Raw genomic sequence first — 14,016 nt, 5'->3', positions numbered from 1 at the left:
GAAAGAATTACGTCCGCCACAAATAAAAAAATTAAAAAATTTAAAAAAATGTTTTTTGTTTTTTTTGGTTCTCTCCAGCTTCTCAGGCAAATCATATAGTTGATGTAGATGCCCATATCGGCTGTTCAGATTTACTTTACAAAAGAGAAGTGTAGGATACTTCTCTTGTTGCCTTATTTGTATTTGACTTTATTAAATGTATTTATATTAGAAACACAACATGTGTATATAACAAAGGGTGCAAAGTCTGCAGGCAGTAGGAAACACATGGTTAAGTGTAGGGAGTAAAACTGATGGCAGTCTAAAGTTCAAGATTTTTGGAGCTCTTTGTTCAGTGGATCAGATGTTTGATGAAGCTCTGTGTCTATCTACCACCACTACTGTTTTCTGTTTATTTGTTACTGACTGTGGCAGGACACCTCTGCCTCTGTTTCACTTTATGTTGCTGGTAAATAATATGGTTGTAGTAGTAGGCTAAAGTTAAATTATTTAGTATGCACTAATTAAAGGGGCAGAGCTTTAAGAGACATTTTAGCTTTTATATTTTATAAGATATATTTTTTGTAAGAACCACAATTAATAAATATATTTCAGTGAATAACTTATTGTTCAAATCTGTATATAAATATGTACATAAAGTGTTGTAATTATATTGTAAAATGGATGGATGGATGGATGGATGTCCGTTTAAAACGAAACGGTTATTATTAATTAGTAAGTATACATTTTTTGAGCCTTTTTAGAGAAAATCATATCATTGTAGTAAATTATGCAAATTACTCTGATGTCATGGTGACCACGCCCATAGCCACGCCCCCACCGCCACAGGTATCTTGGCAGTTTATGGGAAACACTGACTGTACTGTGCAATCTACTAATAAAAGTTTCAATCAATCAAAAAATGTGATCTTACTGCGGGTCCAGACTAGTAAGTTGTGAGAGCAGCAGGCTGTTGCTCTCAGTGATGGTCTGTTTGGTGGAGGCGGCCGCCAGGTGACTCTCAAAGGCCAGGATCTCTTGCTTCTCCCGTTGGGAGATCTGCAGCTCGCGGCTGATCATGTCCGTCTTCGTGTCGTCATCCGCCACGGTGCACGGCGGGTACGTGTAGTTGCTGTGGAGGCAGCGACGTTTAGCTCTTGTCTCATTCAGAGGATGCAATTCGGACCAAGGCACCTACTTTGTCATAACCATCTCCATAAGCATCTTTAGGGTAGGGTAACCATCCCAGGCAGCCAAGCCTGCAGGAGAAAATGGCAGACGGTAAACGTGGCCTAACACAGCAATTCCTAATCTCTAAAGATATTTGTATTGCTATTCATGTTTTTTGCTCAGTTTGTCTCTTCCACGACCTCCATAAAAATGACATACAAAATGTAAATGATGCAAATTAGATTATGTAATCTATAGGGGTGTCCTAATCCAATATTGATATCAACAAAACAAATAAATATACAATATAAGCGCTGTGATAAAGCAGTCCCGCAGTGTGTTTGCTTGTGCAAAGCTGGACAGCCAGTTAACATCCAAATGTCCTCCAACAAGCACACAAGATTGGTCTTCTATTCTTTTTCAGACAAAACATTTACAAAAGGTAAACATGGTAGATTATAGGCTATTAGGAGCTAGCAACTACACAACAGCTAAGCACACAACCTAGACATACGTAGTAAATGTCCCTAATTGAACTATTTTGTAGTCTTAAAACCCAACTTTTGTCAATATACACAAACAATTATAATACATATTACTTATGCATACAAAGCCTCTAAGGCAGAAATGTATTAGAATGTATCCAGTAACAAATGTGTCCGCATCATTCGACTGACTGCGTCATTAGCTTAACTTAATTAATTATTGTGGCCACCAAGTGTTGTTGAATAAACAATTACCACTCCTATTAAATAGAAAGACAACATAAGTCCATTCCAGACGGTTAATAATAAATAAGTTGCCGTTTTTAATACACACCATTGTTATCTGATGAATTTCACTTGACCTTTTCAAACATTCGACACTCCTGAATATAAATAATAAAAGTATGCATGATTCCTGCTGATATTGTTTTGCACAGGTGTCAAAATCAAGGCCCGGGGGCCAAATCTGGCCCGCCACATTATTTTATGTGGCCCACGAAAGCCTGGAAATAATATGCATGAATAAAAGGCTTCATCTTTTCTTACTAAATATAATTGTTCTTTCCCTTTTGACATTAAAAATCATGTACTGTGTACAATTACATATATTTAAAAATTCAATATTATCAAAATCAAAATATTATATTATCGTGTATTCCAAAAAAATATTTTGTTAAAATAAAAATAAATACTGTGTTTAATTATCTGCTTGACTTATGATTTCAAAAGAAATTGTCAATCAAATTGTAGACTGTAAAATTGACAATATATTTTATGGTTAATTTCCGCCGACTGAGTTTTTTTCACCTTAAAATCAACTTTGGTACTGTTTTTTTCCAAGACGCTAAAACATTAAAAAAAAAACCAAAAAAAAAACATTAAAACAAGAAGATTTTAAGGTAAAAAACAAACAAACTGGCAGCTCTGTTGCTTGAATTTTACCCCTAAAACAGTGGTATTGTTTTTCCATTCCATCCATCCATCCATTTTCTACCGCTTGTCCCTTTTGGGGTCGCGGGGGGTGCTGGAGCCTATCTCAGCTGCATTCGGGCGGAAGGCGGGGTACACCCTGGACGAGTCGCAACCTCATCGCAGGGCCAACACAGATAGACAGACAACATTCACACAATAGGGCCAATTTAGTGTTGCCTTCCATTGTATTTATTCAATCTTTGCATATGCTGTAAAAAAACAAAAAAACCACTGATTTTACTGTAAAATTCTGGTGACTGAGCTGCCAGTTTTTAAAGTAAAGTAATATACTTATATATATATATTACTCATTGTTAAAATCGGCCCTCTGAGGGCAACCATAACTGCGATGTGGCCCTCAATAAAAATGAGTTTGACACCCCTGTTGTATTGGATCAATATTGGCATCGGCCAATACTCAAGGCTCCAACATCGGTATTGTATCAAAAGTGAAGAAAATTATTATTCTAGCCATGGCCCCACAAATAGATTGCAGTTCTGTTGCTATTTAGACATCATTTTTGTTTAGTGGTGTGTCCTAAAGGTTGGGAAACACTAGCCTAACATTTAAAGTACAATAGTATTGAGACATCCCACTTAATTCACAACTAATCATTTAGGATTGTGCTAAAGCCCTCAAAATCTTAGTTCTTCCAGTACACAAAGCAATATCTACAATGATTTAAGAAGTGTTCATCTTGGAAGAAAGCCCAGAAAAAGTTTCCTAACACATTTATACTTCCTGTTTGTATAACTTTCAGGTGCCCTAACACTTTTGTCAATAGCCAGATAATAAACAATGTAGCCCATTACCTATTTTATGTGGATTGAAGGCAGCAACCACCAGCAGCAGCAGCCAAGCCTTCCAATAAAGGGTGCATATTGCCAAATTTGGCGGCTGGTACCTTTAAACATTTAGAGTCATTTGTTATACTTCTAGTGTAAACCTGTGTGACAGTTTGAGTGCACTGGACACTAAAAGCGGAGTACCCTGCAGGCAGCTGGATGTTTTCTGGGTGGTGGTATGTACACAGGTTGAGCACAGCGTCGATAAGCTGGATCCGCTCCACGACGAGGACCTCCAGATCTGTTTGACAGGAGGTGAAATAATCTCAATGTTTGAGTTTTCAACTCAAACCTGATTTTCCTAAAAGGGTTCGACGGTGTTATTCAAGCACCGTCTGACTGAACGCCAGCCGCCCTCTTGACCAGGTGGTCGGCGAGCTCCATGGCATCCGCCGGACCCAGCGGTAGATCGCGGGACAGCCCGATGACCAGAATGCGCATCAGCGTGTCCTCCAGCAAGGGCACCTCGGAGCAGAGGCGGAGGAAGAAACTGAGGATCAGAAAGACGAGTTCAGTCCAGTCAAAAAATCCTTGGCAAAAAGATACTCACTTTCGGTCGCTCTCCGGCGGCCAGTTGTCCCACTTGTAGTAGGTCTCTGGCTGCTCTGTAAAAAGCACTTTGTGAAGACTGCAGAAACAAGAGAAATCATGGTTGGATTAAAGAGGGTAATGCTTAAAAACTAACTCGGACACGTGAATACCAACCAGTGGACATAGTCCTTGGCGCCCACTTTGCTAATGGTAGGAACCACGGAGTGCAGCCACCACACGGCGTCCCTTTGAATGGAGGCAATCTGATTCTGGAAGGACCTCAGGACCTCCAAATCTGCACCAAAATAGAGGCTGGTTTATGGAAAGGTTGCATGTAAAAAAAACAACTAATAAGTACCGTATTTCCCGGACCATAGGGCGCACCGGATTATAAGGCGCAATGCCGATGAGCGGGTCTAGTCAGGTCTATTTTCATACAAAACGCACACCGGATTATAGGGCGCATTAAAAGGGGTCATATTATTTATTTTTTTCTAAATGGAAAACACTTCCTTGTGGTCTACATAACATGTAATGGTGGTTCTTTGGTCAAAATGTTGCATAGATGATGTTTTACAGATCATCGTCAAGCCGCTTTCTGACAGTCGCTTCAGGATGCGCCGTTTTGTGGGCGGCCTTATTTACGTGGCTCACCTTCGACAGCGTCTTCTCCCCTGTCATCTTTGTTGTAGCGGTGTAGCGTGCAAGGACAGGAGTGGAAGAAGTGTCAAAAGATGGAGCTAACTGTTTTAATGACATTCAGACTTTACTTCATTCAATAATGGAGCAGCATCTCCTCATCTGGAAACAACAACGCCGGAAATGTGTCCCGTGAAAAACCGTCCGGCCGGAACTCTCTAATAACTAAAGTTCCTTGGGTGAATAATGCAAACTCACTACACCGGTATGTTTTAGCGCTTTCATGGCGAGTTTACTGACAGATATAAGTTAGAACTTTACACTACCGTATTTTTCGAAGTATAAGTCGCTCGGGAGTATAAGTCGCACCGACCGAAAATGCATAATAAAGAAAGGAAAAAAACATATGTGACCCGTGCTGGCAAAATGAGTCGGAATGCGCACAGGCTAATTTTGAACTACAGGCAAATAAGTGAAAAAATTAAGATTTTCACAAAAAGGAGTCCATAAAGCCACAATCTAGCGATCCCAATCATCGAAATAGCAAGAAAACATCTTGAATCACCTTTATTTGAAGGTTTTGTACGAGGTACACTACCGTTCAAAAGTTTGGGGTCACATTGAAATGTCCTTATTTTTGAAGGAAAAGCACTGTACTTTTCAATGAAGATAACTTTAAACTAGTCTTAACTTTAAAGAAATACACTCTATACATTGCTAATGTGGTAAATGACTATTCTAGATGCAAATGTCTGGTTTTTGGTGCATTATCTACATAGGTGTATAGAGGCCCATTTCCAGCAACTATCACTCCAGTGTTCTAATGGTACAATGTGTTTGCTCATTGGCTCAGAAGGCTAATTGATGATTAGAAAACCCTTGTGCAATCATGTTCACACATCTGAAAACAGTTTAGCTCGTTACAGAAGCTACAAAACTGACCTTCCTTTGAGCAGATTGAGTTTCTGGAGCATCACATTTGTGGGGTCAATTAAACGCTCAAAATGGCCAGAAAAAGAGAACTTTCATCTGAAACTCGACAGTCTATTCTTGTTCTTAGAAATGAAGGCTATTCCACAAAATTGTTTGGGTGACCCCAAACTTTTGAACGGTAGTGTATGTCTTCAGAAATTAGTCCTTTGTGTTAAAATTCCTTGAGAAAATCCAGTGTTTTCAACGCTCACTCGCGGCAATAAGGGGGAATCCCCCTAGCCATATTTGGTATCATTGTGACGCCAAGTTTACGTACTTTGTAAAAATGAGCATGGAATTCCCGATGACGCCATTCTGAACCAATATAATTCGAGTTTTTAAACCTGTCCCGACGTAAACAAATCCGGCTTGTTGCTAAGGGTCGCTGTGAGGCGTACCCTCATTGGTTGAATCACCCCGCGCGGTGCATTGTGGTATCATGGCAGCGCCCTGATGAAAAACAACACACAGTAATTCGAGCGGAATTTTATATGAAAAAAGGTGATTATCGAACATTTAATTATTATTTTTGTGTATAAGTTAGACTGTTTTACATTCCGTAATGGATTTAGAAGGTGGAGAGGGTACACAGGCGGTTGCAAGTGCGCTAAATTCACTGCAGTCGGCGAATCTTCTTAGTGCTGCTGGTCAGGAATATTACGGACAGCTGACAAACTGACCAGTGAACAAAAAAACTGTGACGTAACAGTGTTGAAATTTTTGTACATAACCATTTTCAATAGAGTTGAATATATATTTTTCCTTTAGACATGGGATTTGACTTTAATGTACCAATTTTGGTGTTGCTACAAGGACTTTTACGGTATGGTTGCTATGGAGTTTTGTTTTGGAACATTCTGTTCTGGAACAGTAAACTTTAAGCTGGTTTTTCTCAAAACGGACCCTCAAACTTGGTCGACTTCAATCGGATGTAACTCGTCATTTTCTGTCCGATTCCAACAAACCATGTATCATTTTGAAGGTCTTTAGATGGAGAATGTGTAAATAACAATAACTCACTTTTAAAAATGTCCTCATTGTGACTCATTTTGCCAGCACAGGTCACATATATAAGTCGCACTGGAGTATAAGTCACATTTTTGGGGGAAATATATTTGATAAAAGCCAACACCAAAAATATACATTTGAAAGGCAATTTAAAATGAATAAAGAATAGTGAACAACAGGCTGAATAAGTGTACGTTATATGAGGCATAAATAACCAACTGAGAACGTGCCTGGTATGTTAACGTAACATATTATGGTAAGAGTCATTCAAATAACTATAACATATAGAACAGGGGTCACCAACGCGGTGCCCGCGGGCACCAGGTAGCCCGTAAGGACCAGAATGAGTAGCCCGCTGGCCTGTTCTAAAAATAGCTCAAATAGCAGCACTTACCAGTGAGCTGCCTCTATTTTTTAAATTGTATTTATTTACTAGCAAGCTGGTCTCGCTTTGCCCGACATTTTTAATTCTAAGAGAGACAAAACTCAAATAGAATTTGAAAACCCAAGAAAATATTTTAAAGACTTGGTCTTTACTTGTTTAAATAAATTCATTATTTTTTTTACTTTGCCTCTTATAACTTTCAGAAAGACAATTTTAGAGAAAAAATACAACCTTAAAAATGATTTTAGGATTTTTAAACACATACCTTTTTACCTTTTAAATTCCTTCCTCTTCTTTCCTGACAATTTAAATCAATGTTCAAGTAAATTTTTTTTTTTATTGTAAAGAATAATAAATACATTTTTATTTAATTCTTCGTTTTAGCTTCTGTTTTTTCGACGAAAAATATTTGTGAAATATTTCTTCAAACTTATTATGATTAAAATTCCAAAAAAATATTCTGGCAAATCTAGAAAATCTGTAGAATCAAATTTAAATCTTATTTCAAAGTCTTTTGAATTTCTTTTAAAATTTTTGTTCTGGAAAATCTAGAAGAAATAATGATTTGTCTTTGTTAGAAATATAGCTTGGTCCAATTTGTTATATATTCTAACAAAGTGCAGATTGTATTTTAACCTATTTAAAACATGTCATCAAAATTCTAAAATTAATCTTAGTCAGGAAAAATTACTAATGATGTTCCATAAATTATTTTTTTTATTTTTTCAAAAAGATTCGAATTAGCTAGTTTTTCTCTTCTTTTTTTCGGTTGAATTTTGAATTTTAAAAAGAGTCGAATTTGAAGATAAACTATGTTTTAAAATTGTATTGTCATTTTTTTCGTGTTTTCTCCTCTTTTAAACCGTTCAATTAAGTGTAAATATCATTAATTATTAATAATAACATAGAGTTAAAGGTAAATTGAGCAAATTGGCTATTTTCGGCAATTTATTTAAGTGTGTATCAAACTGGTAGCCCTTCGCATTAATCAGTACCCAAGAAGTAGCTCTTGGTTTCAAAAAGGTAGGTGACCCCTGATATAGAACATGCTATACGTTTACCAAACTATCTGTCACTCCTAATCGCTAAATCCCATGAAATCTTATACGTCTAGTCTCTTACGTGAATGAGCTAAATAATATTATTTGATATTTTACGGCCAAACTATGAAAAAAACTGCGACTTATAGTCCGGAAAATACGGTACTTTATATTAGAAACGGCAACAGCGGCGGATGAATGTCCCATAACAAGAAGCTTATCGACTACGGCATCGGCACGGACTACAAAGGCGGACGCGTGCAAATTTTCCGGACTTATGCAGATCCTAAATACACATCAGCAGGTACCAGAAGGTAAGAAAAGTTGCTTTTGCATAATATTGCAAAACAAAACGCCAGATATGTCTTACCTTATACACACACCATAATAATACTCCTATGTTGAAGCACAGTACAATCCATCAAGCGGTGCGGCTTCATAGCTTACCAAAGTCGTACTAAAACATTTTGACAGATTTTCGAGCTCCGTGTGTAATGTTTTATATTTTCAATGGAACATATAAAATGTTGGTGTTGTTGAGTCAAATTGCAGTCTACACATATCTCTTATGTGTGACTGCCATCTACTGGCCACACTTATCATTTCACCATGTACCAAATAAAATAGCTTCGAGGTCGGTAAGCACAGCCAAATATATTCTGTACATTAGGCGCACTGTCGAGTTTTGAGAAAATGAAAGGATTTTAAGTGCGCCTTAAAGTTGAAAAATACTTACTCTTCTTCTCTCCTTTGTCCCAAGCAATGCCGGCCTCTTTGACCTGCGCTGTGATGCCCAACATCATGGAGACGGTCAGTAAATCTGTCACCTGGATCACAAAGCGCTCCTGCAGGAGAGTCGAGCAAAGTCAGACTTAACTGCGGAAGCAAACAAGCTTGACTTGAAGCAAGGTTGAAACGTTTACTTTGAACTCCATGTCCACGTAGCTGGCCTCCTTTCTCTCCTGCATCAAACCGAAGCAGAAGGACTGGAAATTGATTTCGTGTTTAGTTTGCTTGATGATCTCCCTCAGCAGGGCTCGTGAGGCGCGGAGGTAGTCGTCCTTGTTGGTGAGAAGGTCCTGGAACACCATGGCCAAGAACTGCACCACACGAGACAAGATCATTAGCATCCTTACAAGCCGTCTCCGAAAGGGAGGAAAGAAAATAAACATACTTTTGGTGCCTGCTCCGGGCTGTGCTGCAGCACTGTGTGGAGAACCTGCATGTTGTTGGGGTTCCTGGCGTTGGACAGCTCGTTGAAGATGACCAACTTCACCATAGTGGCCAGGTTGTCCCTGTGCGCGTTCAGTAGCTCCCTGGAAGTTCAAGGCCAAAACAACAGTAAGCTTAATGCTTCTTTACAGCAATGTGGTTCAGTTCTGTGCTACTGTAAGATTAGTATGGGTAAGAACTGTCAAAATGTCAATTTTAAGTACGTTAGATCCATCTACATGATGAATTTATAAGCTATTACAACATCTTTAAACTATGGTAATATGAATGAATGTACACGGATATCTAGGGATGATGTTTGATAAGGAATTATCGAGTTCGAGCCTATTATCGAATCCTCTTATCGAACCGATTCCTTATCGATTCTCTTATCGAGTCCAGATAGGTTGTTGTATATGTAAAAAAAATACACATTATTTGGTTTAACAAAAGCTCACTTTTATTATATCAGAAAAAAATAAAATCTAATAAATAAATAAATATTGCTGTACCGAGGATGTCGTTGTGGCTTGTACAGCCCTTTGAGACACTTGTGATTTAGGGCTATATAAATAAACATTGATTGATTGATTGATTGACTGTTACCCCTAAAAAAATAAAAAATAAAAAATAAATATTGACTGTTGTTACCCAAAGTATATTAAGTGCGATTTTTAAGTAAAACAAATATATACAGTAACACAAAAACAAGCTGTCTCTGTGATCACTATAGGTGTTTAAATAATAATATAGTGTTAAATAAAATCAGTCCCTTGGGCACAAAACTGAAAATAATACAGCTCTCCAAAAAGTGCACTTCTGCTGCTATTTGACATAACTGTTTGTTATGATGCTTTGACATTTTTGCACTTTATTTCTTTATTGAAAGAAAATTCTATGAAGAGAAAAGTTGTTTGCCAATGTGGTTACAATGCTAAAAAATGAAAAGTTAAAGCTAAAAAAAGAAATACACTTTATTGAGTTAACATTATTTATTTATAGGGGGAAAGATGTTATGAGCTAGGAATATAACAACTACACTACCCAGCATGCAACGGGAGTGACGAGCATGCGCGGTAGCCCCGAAAAGTGTTGTTGCATGTCACCACCCGGCAGCTAAGAATGAGGTTATGAGCACGCTGTGAACGTAAAAGTGAAGAACTCAGCCAACACGCCTCGTCTGCATTATTTATAATTAGACAGACAACACATATACAGTGTGATTTTGTTTTGTTTACAAGGAAAGAAAAATAAAAGCTAAAAAAGGGAGATGTCATATATGTATGTGCTGCGGTTGCTTTAAGAACTTTGCGACAGCTGCCGTAAAGGAGGTGCGTTGCTAGCCTGGTTGCTATGTTTCCGGTTGGTCGTAAAAGTGTTGGTCATGTGTTTGTACCCTGCTCAAATCTCTCAGTAAAGTTATTCATTGGATTATACCTTTTGTTTTGAACTTTATTACACATTGGAGCGCTTTTTCCGGCGCATTGTTTTTCCTGCTTTCCTTATCTGCGCCTAATGACTGAGCTACGTGACGTCATTTCTTGTGATGTCTCACGAGGCATTTCTGGTCGGGACGGGATTGGTCCCAGGGATTCGAATAAAGAAGCAACTCTTTTTCTTTACTATAGTGGTCTCAATAACGGGTACCGGTTCTCAAAAAGGGATTCGAGCCCGAAGACTCGGTTCTTTTCTTATCGAACAACCGGGAAAACCGGTTTCGAGTATCATCCCTACGGATATCTCGGTCTTTGTATGACCCACTTTTTGTATAATTTAGTGTTCATATGGCCAAACATTGCATATGACAAACGGGCCTGTTTGTCTGCGTATCCTCCTGCAAAATCGATGCCCAAAAAAAAAATAGAACGCCACGTACTGAAGACTTAGTTTGAAGGCTCTTTTAATGCAGTAGAACTGTAAAATATGCCACCAAGGCGCCAAATGAAGTTGTGAGTGCCAGCACTTTTGTAAAGGAGCTGGGAAACCATGTTGAAGTCAAAATATAAAGTATAAAAGGTATCACTCCTGCCTCTTTTGTAATCATTATCTTTGCCAACAACAGGAAAAAGTGATGTTGGATGTTCATTTTTCCATTTCTTTTGTCAACTGCATGTATTTTACTTTGTAAAACGGTATTAATTCTACAAACACTAGAAAAACTCACAATCTCACCAAGTATATATTACTAATTTCTAGTCAAAATATCTAAACTAACTCAAGTCACAATCTCCTGAAGAGTATTTTTTCACAGAGACATAAGAACTTGTTTTTAGGCAACAAATCATCTGACGAATAAAACTACTACTTTTGAGCATCACAAGTTTAACCCACAAAACTTCATAATACCATTAAGCACAGCTAATAATATGTTTTAATTGCTAATTTTAAGATGTATTTTAAAAGTTTTTTAAAGCTTGAATATAAGGATAATTTTAAAGAAATATTATGAATACAATTTTGACTTGTTCCATTGGTAGATTTTTTGCTCGTTACAAGCAAAAATAACTTAAATTTTTTTTTTTTACTCTTTTTAAAATGCGCCCTTTTTCCAGTTGAGGGCTTCATGACTTTGGACAAAATAATAACGGTTATTTTATTTCAATATTAAAATCACGAGCATTCATTATATTAGGTAAAGCAGTGTTTTCCGCAGGTCGGCAATCTACTTGCGGTATTGTAGTTGGGTCCATGATGCTTTTAGTTCTATTTTTCCTTTTTCGATGGGGTTTCTTTCATATCTTCCCGTTTAGATGAAGAATTAATCAGGAAAAAAAGGTGGCGCAAACAAGCGTCTTTTTGTGTTTTTTCTCACCATCTGCGGGTATAAGTTGAATGTCAAAGTTGACCAACTTCTCGGATTATGTCCACATCCTTCTACTATCCAGGTGAGAGGCAATATTTATAAACTCAAATTAACATTCACCAACTCAGAGGCAATGCAGCAGCAGCTCACAGGCTTTTATAAGTCAATATAGCAGCATAAGGTAGTTAGCTATCTGCGATCAATGAGCCGCTAAAAAAATGTAATCCACGTTAGCGCTCATATTAACATCAGGTCAATAATCAGGTCATGAAATGTAAATGGAGTATATTTGGCGGTTTTTAGATGTTTTTTAGATAGATTCATAGGTAGAATTGTGTACTCCCATTAGCTACTATGTGTCAAAGTCAAAGCCCGCGGGCCACATCCGGCCCGCGAATGAATGATCTAACTAATACAATTAAAATTGATGCACATTGCACTTTTTGCAAGAAATTAGTCCAATGGCAAATCTGAAAAATGTCTGTTGTGATATTCGCTAATATTTAATTTCCATTTAGTTTACAATAGAGGCTTCCGATGTATTTAGTTAGTTAATTAACTATTTAGTTTTCCAATGTGAAAGAGCAGTTCATACACTTACAATTCATTTTAGCCCACTAATTTTCCTTTGTACTTTTATGTCCGTATGAACATGAAATTGTTTAAATCCTAGATACGGCCCACGAATGAAAGATCTATGGCCCCCGGGATGATATTTGATTAGTATTAGAACCGGCCTGCAGGCCTCAGCCGCCTGCTGCTGTTTTGCAAGGACCAATACTCCATCAGTGTTGGTGCTAGGAATTTTCAAAATGGGGTCCCAGGGACCCCATCAAGTCATAAAAATGGGGTCCCACAGTAAACTTTTGGGGTTCCACTTTTTTGTAACCGTTTTGAAAACAAATGATAAAAGTATGGATTATCCTGTTATATCTCACATTCTATATTGTGTTTTGGAAAAAGGTTGTCATAAACGTTACTTAGCCTCTTAAGGCCCAAGCTGTTTGTTTACATGCTTTTTTTTATTTATCTTTCAGTGTTTCCCACTCATTCATTTATTTGTGGCGGCCCGCCACGAAAGAATTAAGGCCGCCACAAAAAATTTTAAATTATTTTTAAATTATTATTTTTTTTATTTTTTTTTGTGTCCTGTCCAGCTTCTCAGGCAAATCATATAGTTGATGTAGATGCCCATATCGGCTGTTCAGATTTACTTTACAAAAGAGAAGTGTAGGATCAAGATTTTTGGAGCTCTTTGTTCAGTGGATCAGATGTTTGATGAAGCTTTGTGTCTATCTACCACCACTACTGTTTTCTGTTTATTTGTTACTGACTGTGGCAGGACACCTCTGCCTCTGTTTCACTTTATGTTGCTGGTAAATAATATGGTTGTAGTAGTAGGTTAAAGTTAAATTATTTAGTATGCACTAATTAAAGGGGCAGAGCTTTAAGAGACATTTTAGCTTTTATATTTTATAAGATATTTTTTTGTAAGAACTACAATTAATAAATATATTTCAGTGAATAACTTATTGTTCAAATCTGTATATAAATATGTACATAAAGTGTTGTAATTATATTGTAAAATGGATGGATGGATGGACGTTTAAAACAAAACTGTTATTATTAGTTAGTAAGTATAAATTTTTTGAGCCTTTTTAGAGAAAATCATATCATTGTAGTAAATTATGCAAATTACTTGATGATGTTATGGTGACCACGCCCATAGCCACGCCCCCACCGCCACGGGTATCTTGGCAGTTTATGGGAAACACTGTCTTTGCTATTTGGGCTTATTGGACACTAATTAGAATAAAAACTAAAAATCATCTTTTTATATGATGTACTTAGTCCATAAGTACACAAACGTGCACTTCATGTGTAGTACACGTCATTTTTATTTTTACACTTTTTTCCCCAAATTCCATTGTATGTTATACTCTTCTGACACCACCAGATGGCAGTGTAAGTGTC

The 14,016-nt window shown here is 37.3% G+C and overlaps 1 protein-coding gene across 2 annotated transcripts in view; it reads right to left on the bottom strand.

Annotated features, from left to right (window-relative positions):
- Nucleotides 1-14,016, bottom strand: part of ints1 (integrator complex subunit 1) — a 68,574-nt gene that overhangs the window by 42,021 nt on the left and 12,537 nt on the right. For both annotated transcript variants that reach the window (XM_062049958.1, XM_062049959.1), the window contains exons 10-19: nt 9,202-9,343; nt 8,951-9,127; nt 8,764-8,872; nt 4,158-4,278; nt 4,003-4,080; nt 3,785-3,942; nt 3,597-3,693; nt 3,420-3,511; nt 1,178-1,238; nt 914-1,111 (exon numbers count right to left, since the gene is read on the bottom strand). In XM_062049958.1, coding sequence (XP_061905942.1) covers nt 914-1,111; nt 1,178-1,238; nt 3,420-3,511; nt 3,597-3,693; nt 3,785-3,942; nt 4,003-4,080; nt 4,158-4,278; nt 8,764-8,872; nt 8,951-9,127; nt 9,202-9,343 — 1,233 coding nt within the window. The remainder of the gene's footprint in view (nt 1-913; nt 1,112-1,177; nt 1,239-3,419; nt 3,512-3,596; nt 3,694-3,784; nt 3,943-4,002; nt 4,081-4,157; nt 4,279-8,763; nt 8,873-8,950; nt 9,128-9,201; nt 9,344-14,016) is intronic.

The sequence above is a fragment of the Entelurus aequoreus genome, linkage group LG06 (assembly GCF_033978785.1).
Source record: "Entelurus aequoreus isolate RoL-2023_Sb linkage group LG06, RoL_Eaeq_v1.1, whole genome shotgun sequence".
Classification (NCBI taxonomy): domain Eukaryota; kingdom Metazoa; phylum Chordata; class Actinopteri; order Syngnathiformes; family Syngnathidae; genus Entelurus; species Entelurus aequoreus.
Note: the sequence above shows the minus strand (reverse complement) of the source record. Positions and strands in the feature narration are given on the sequence as shown.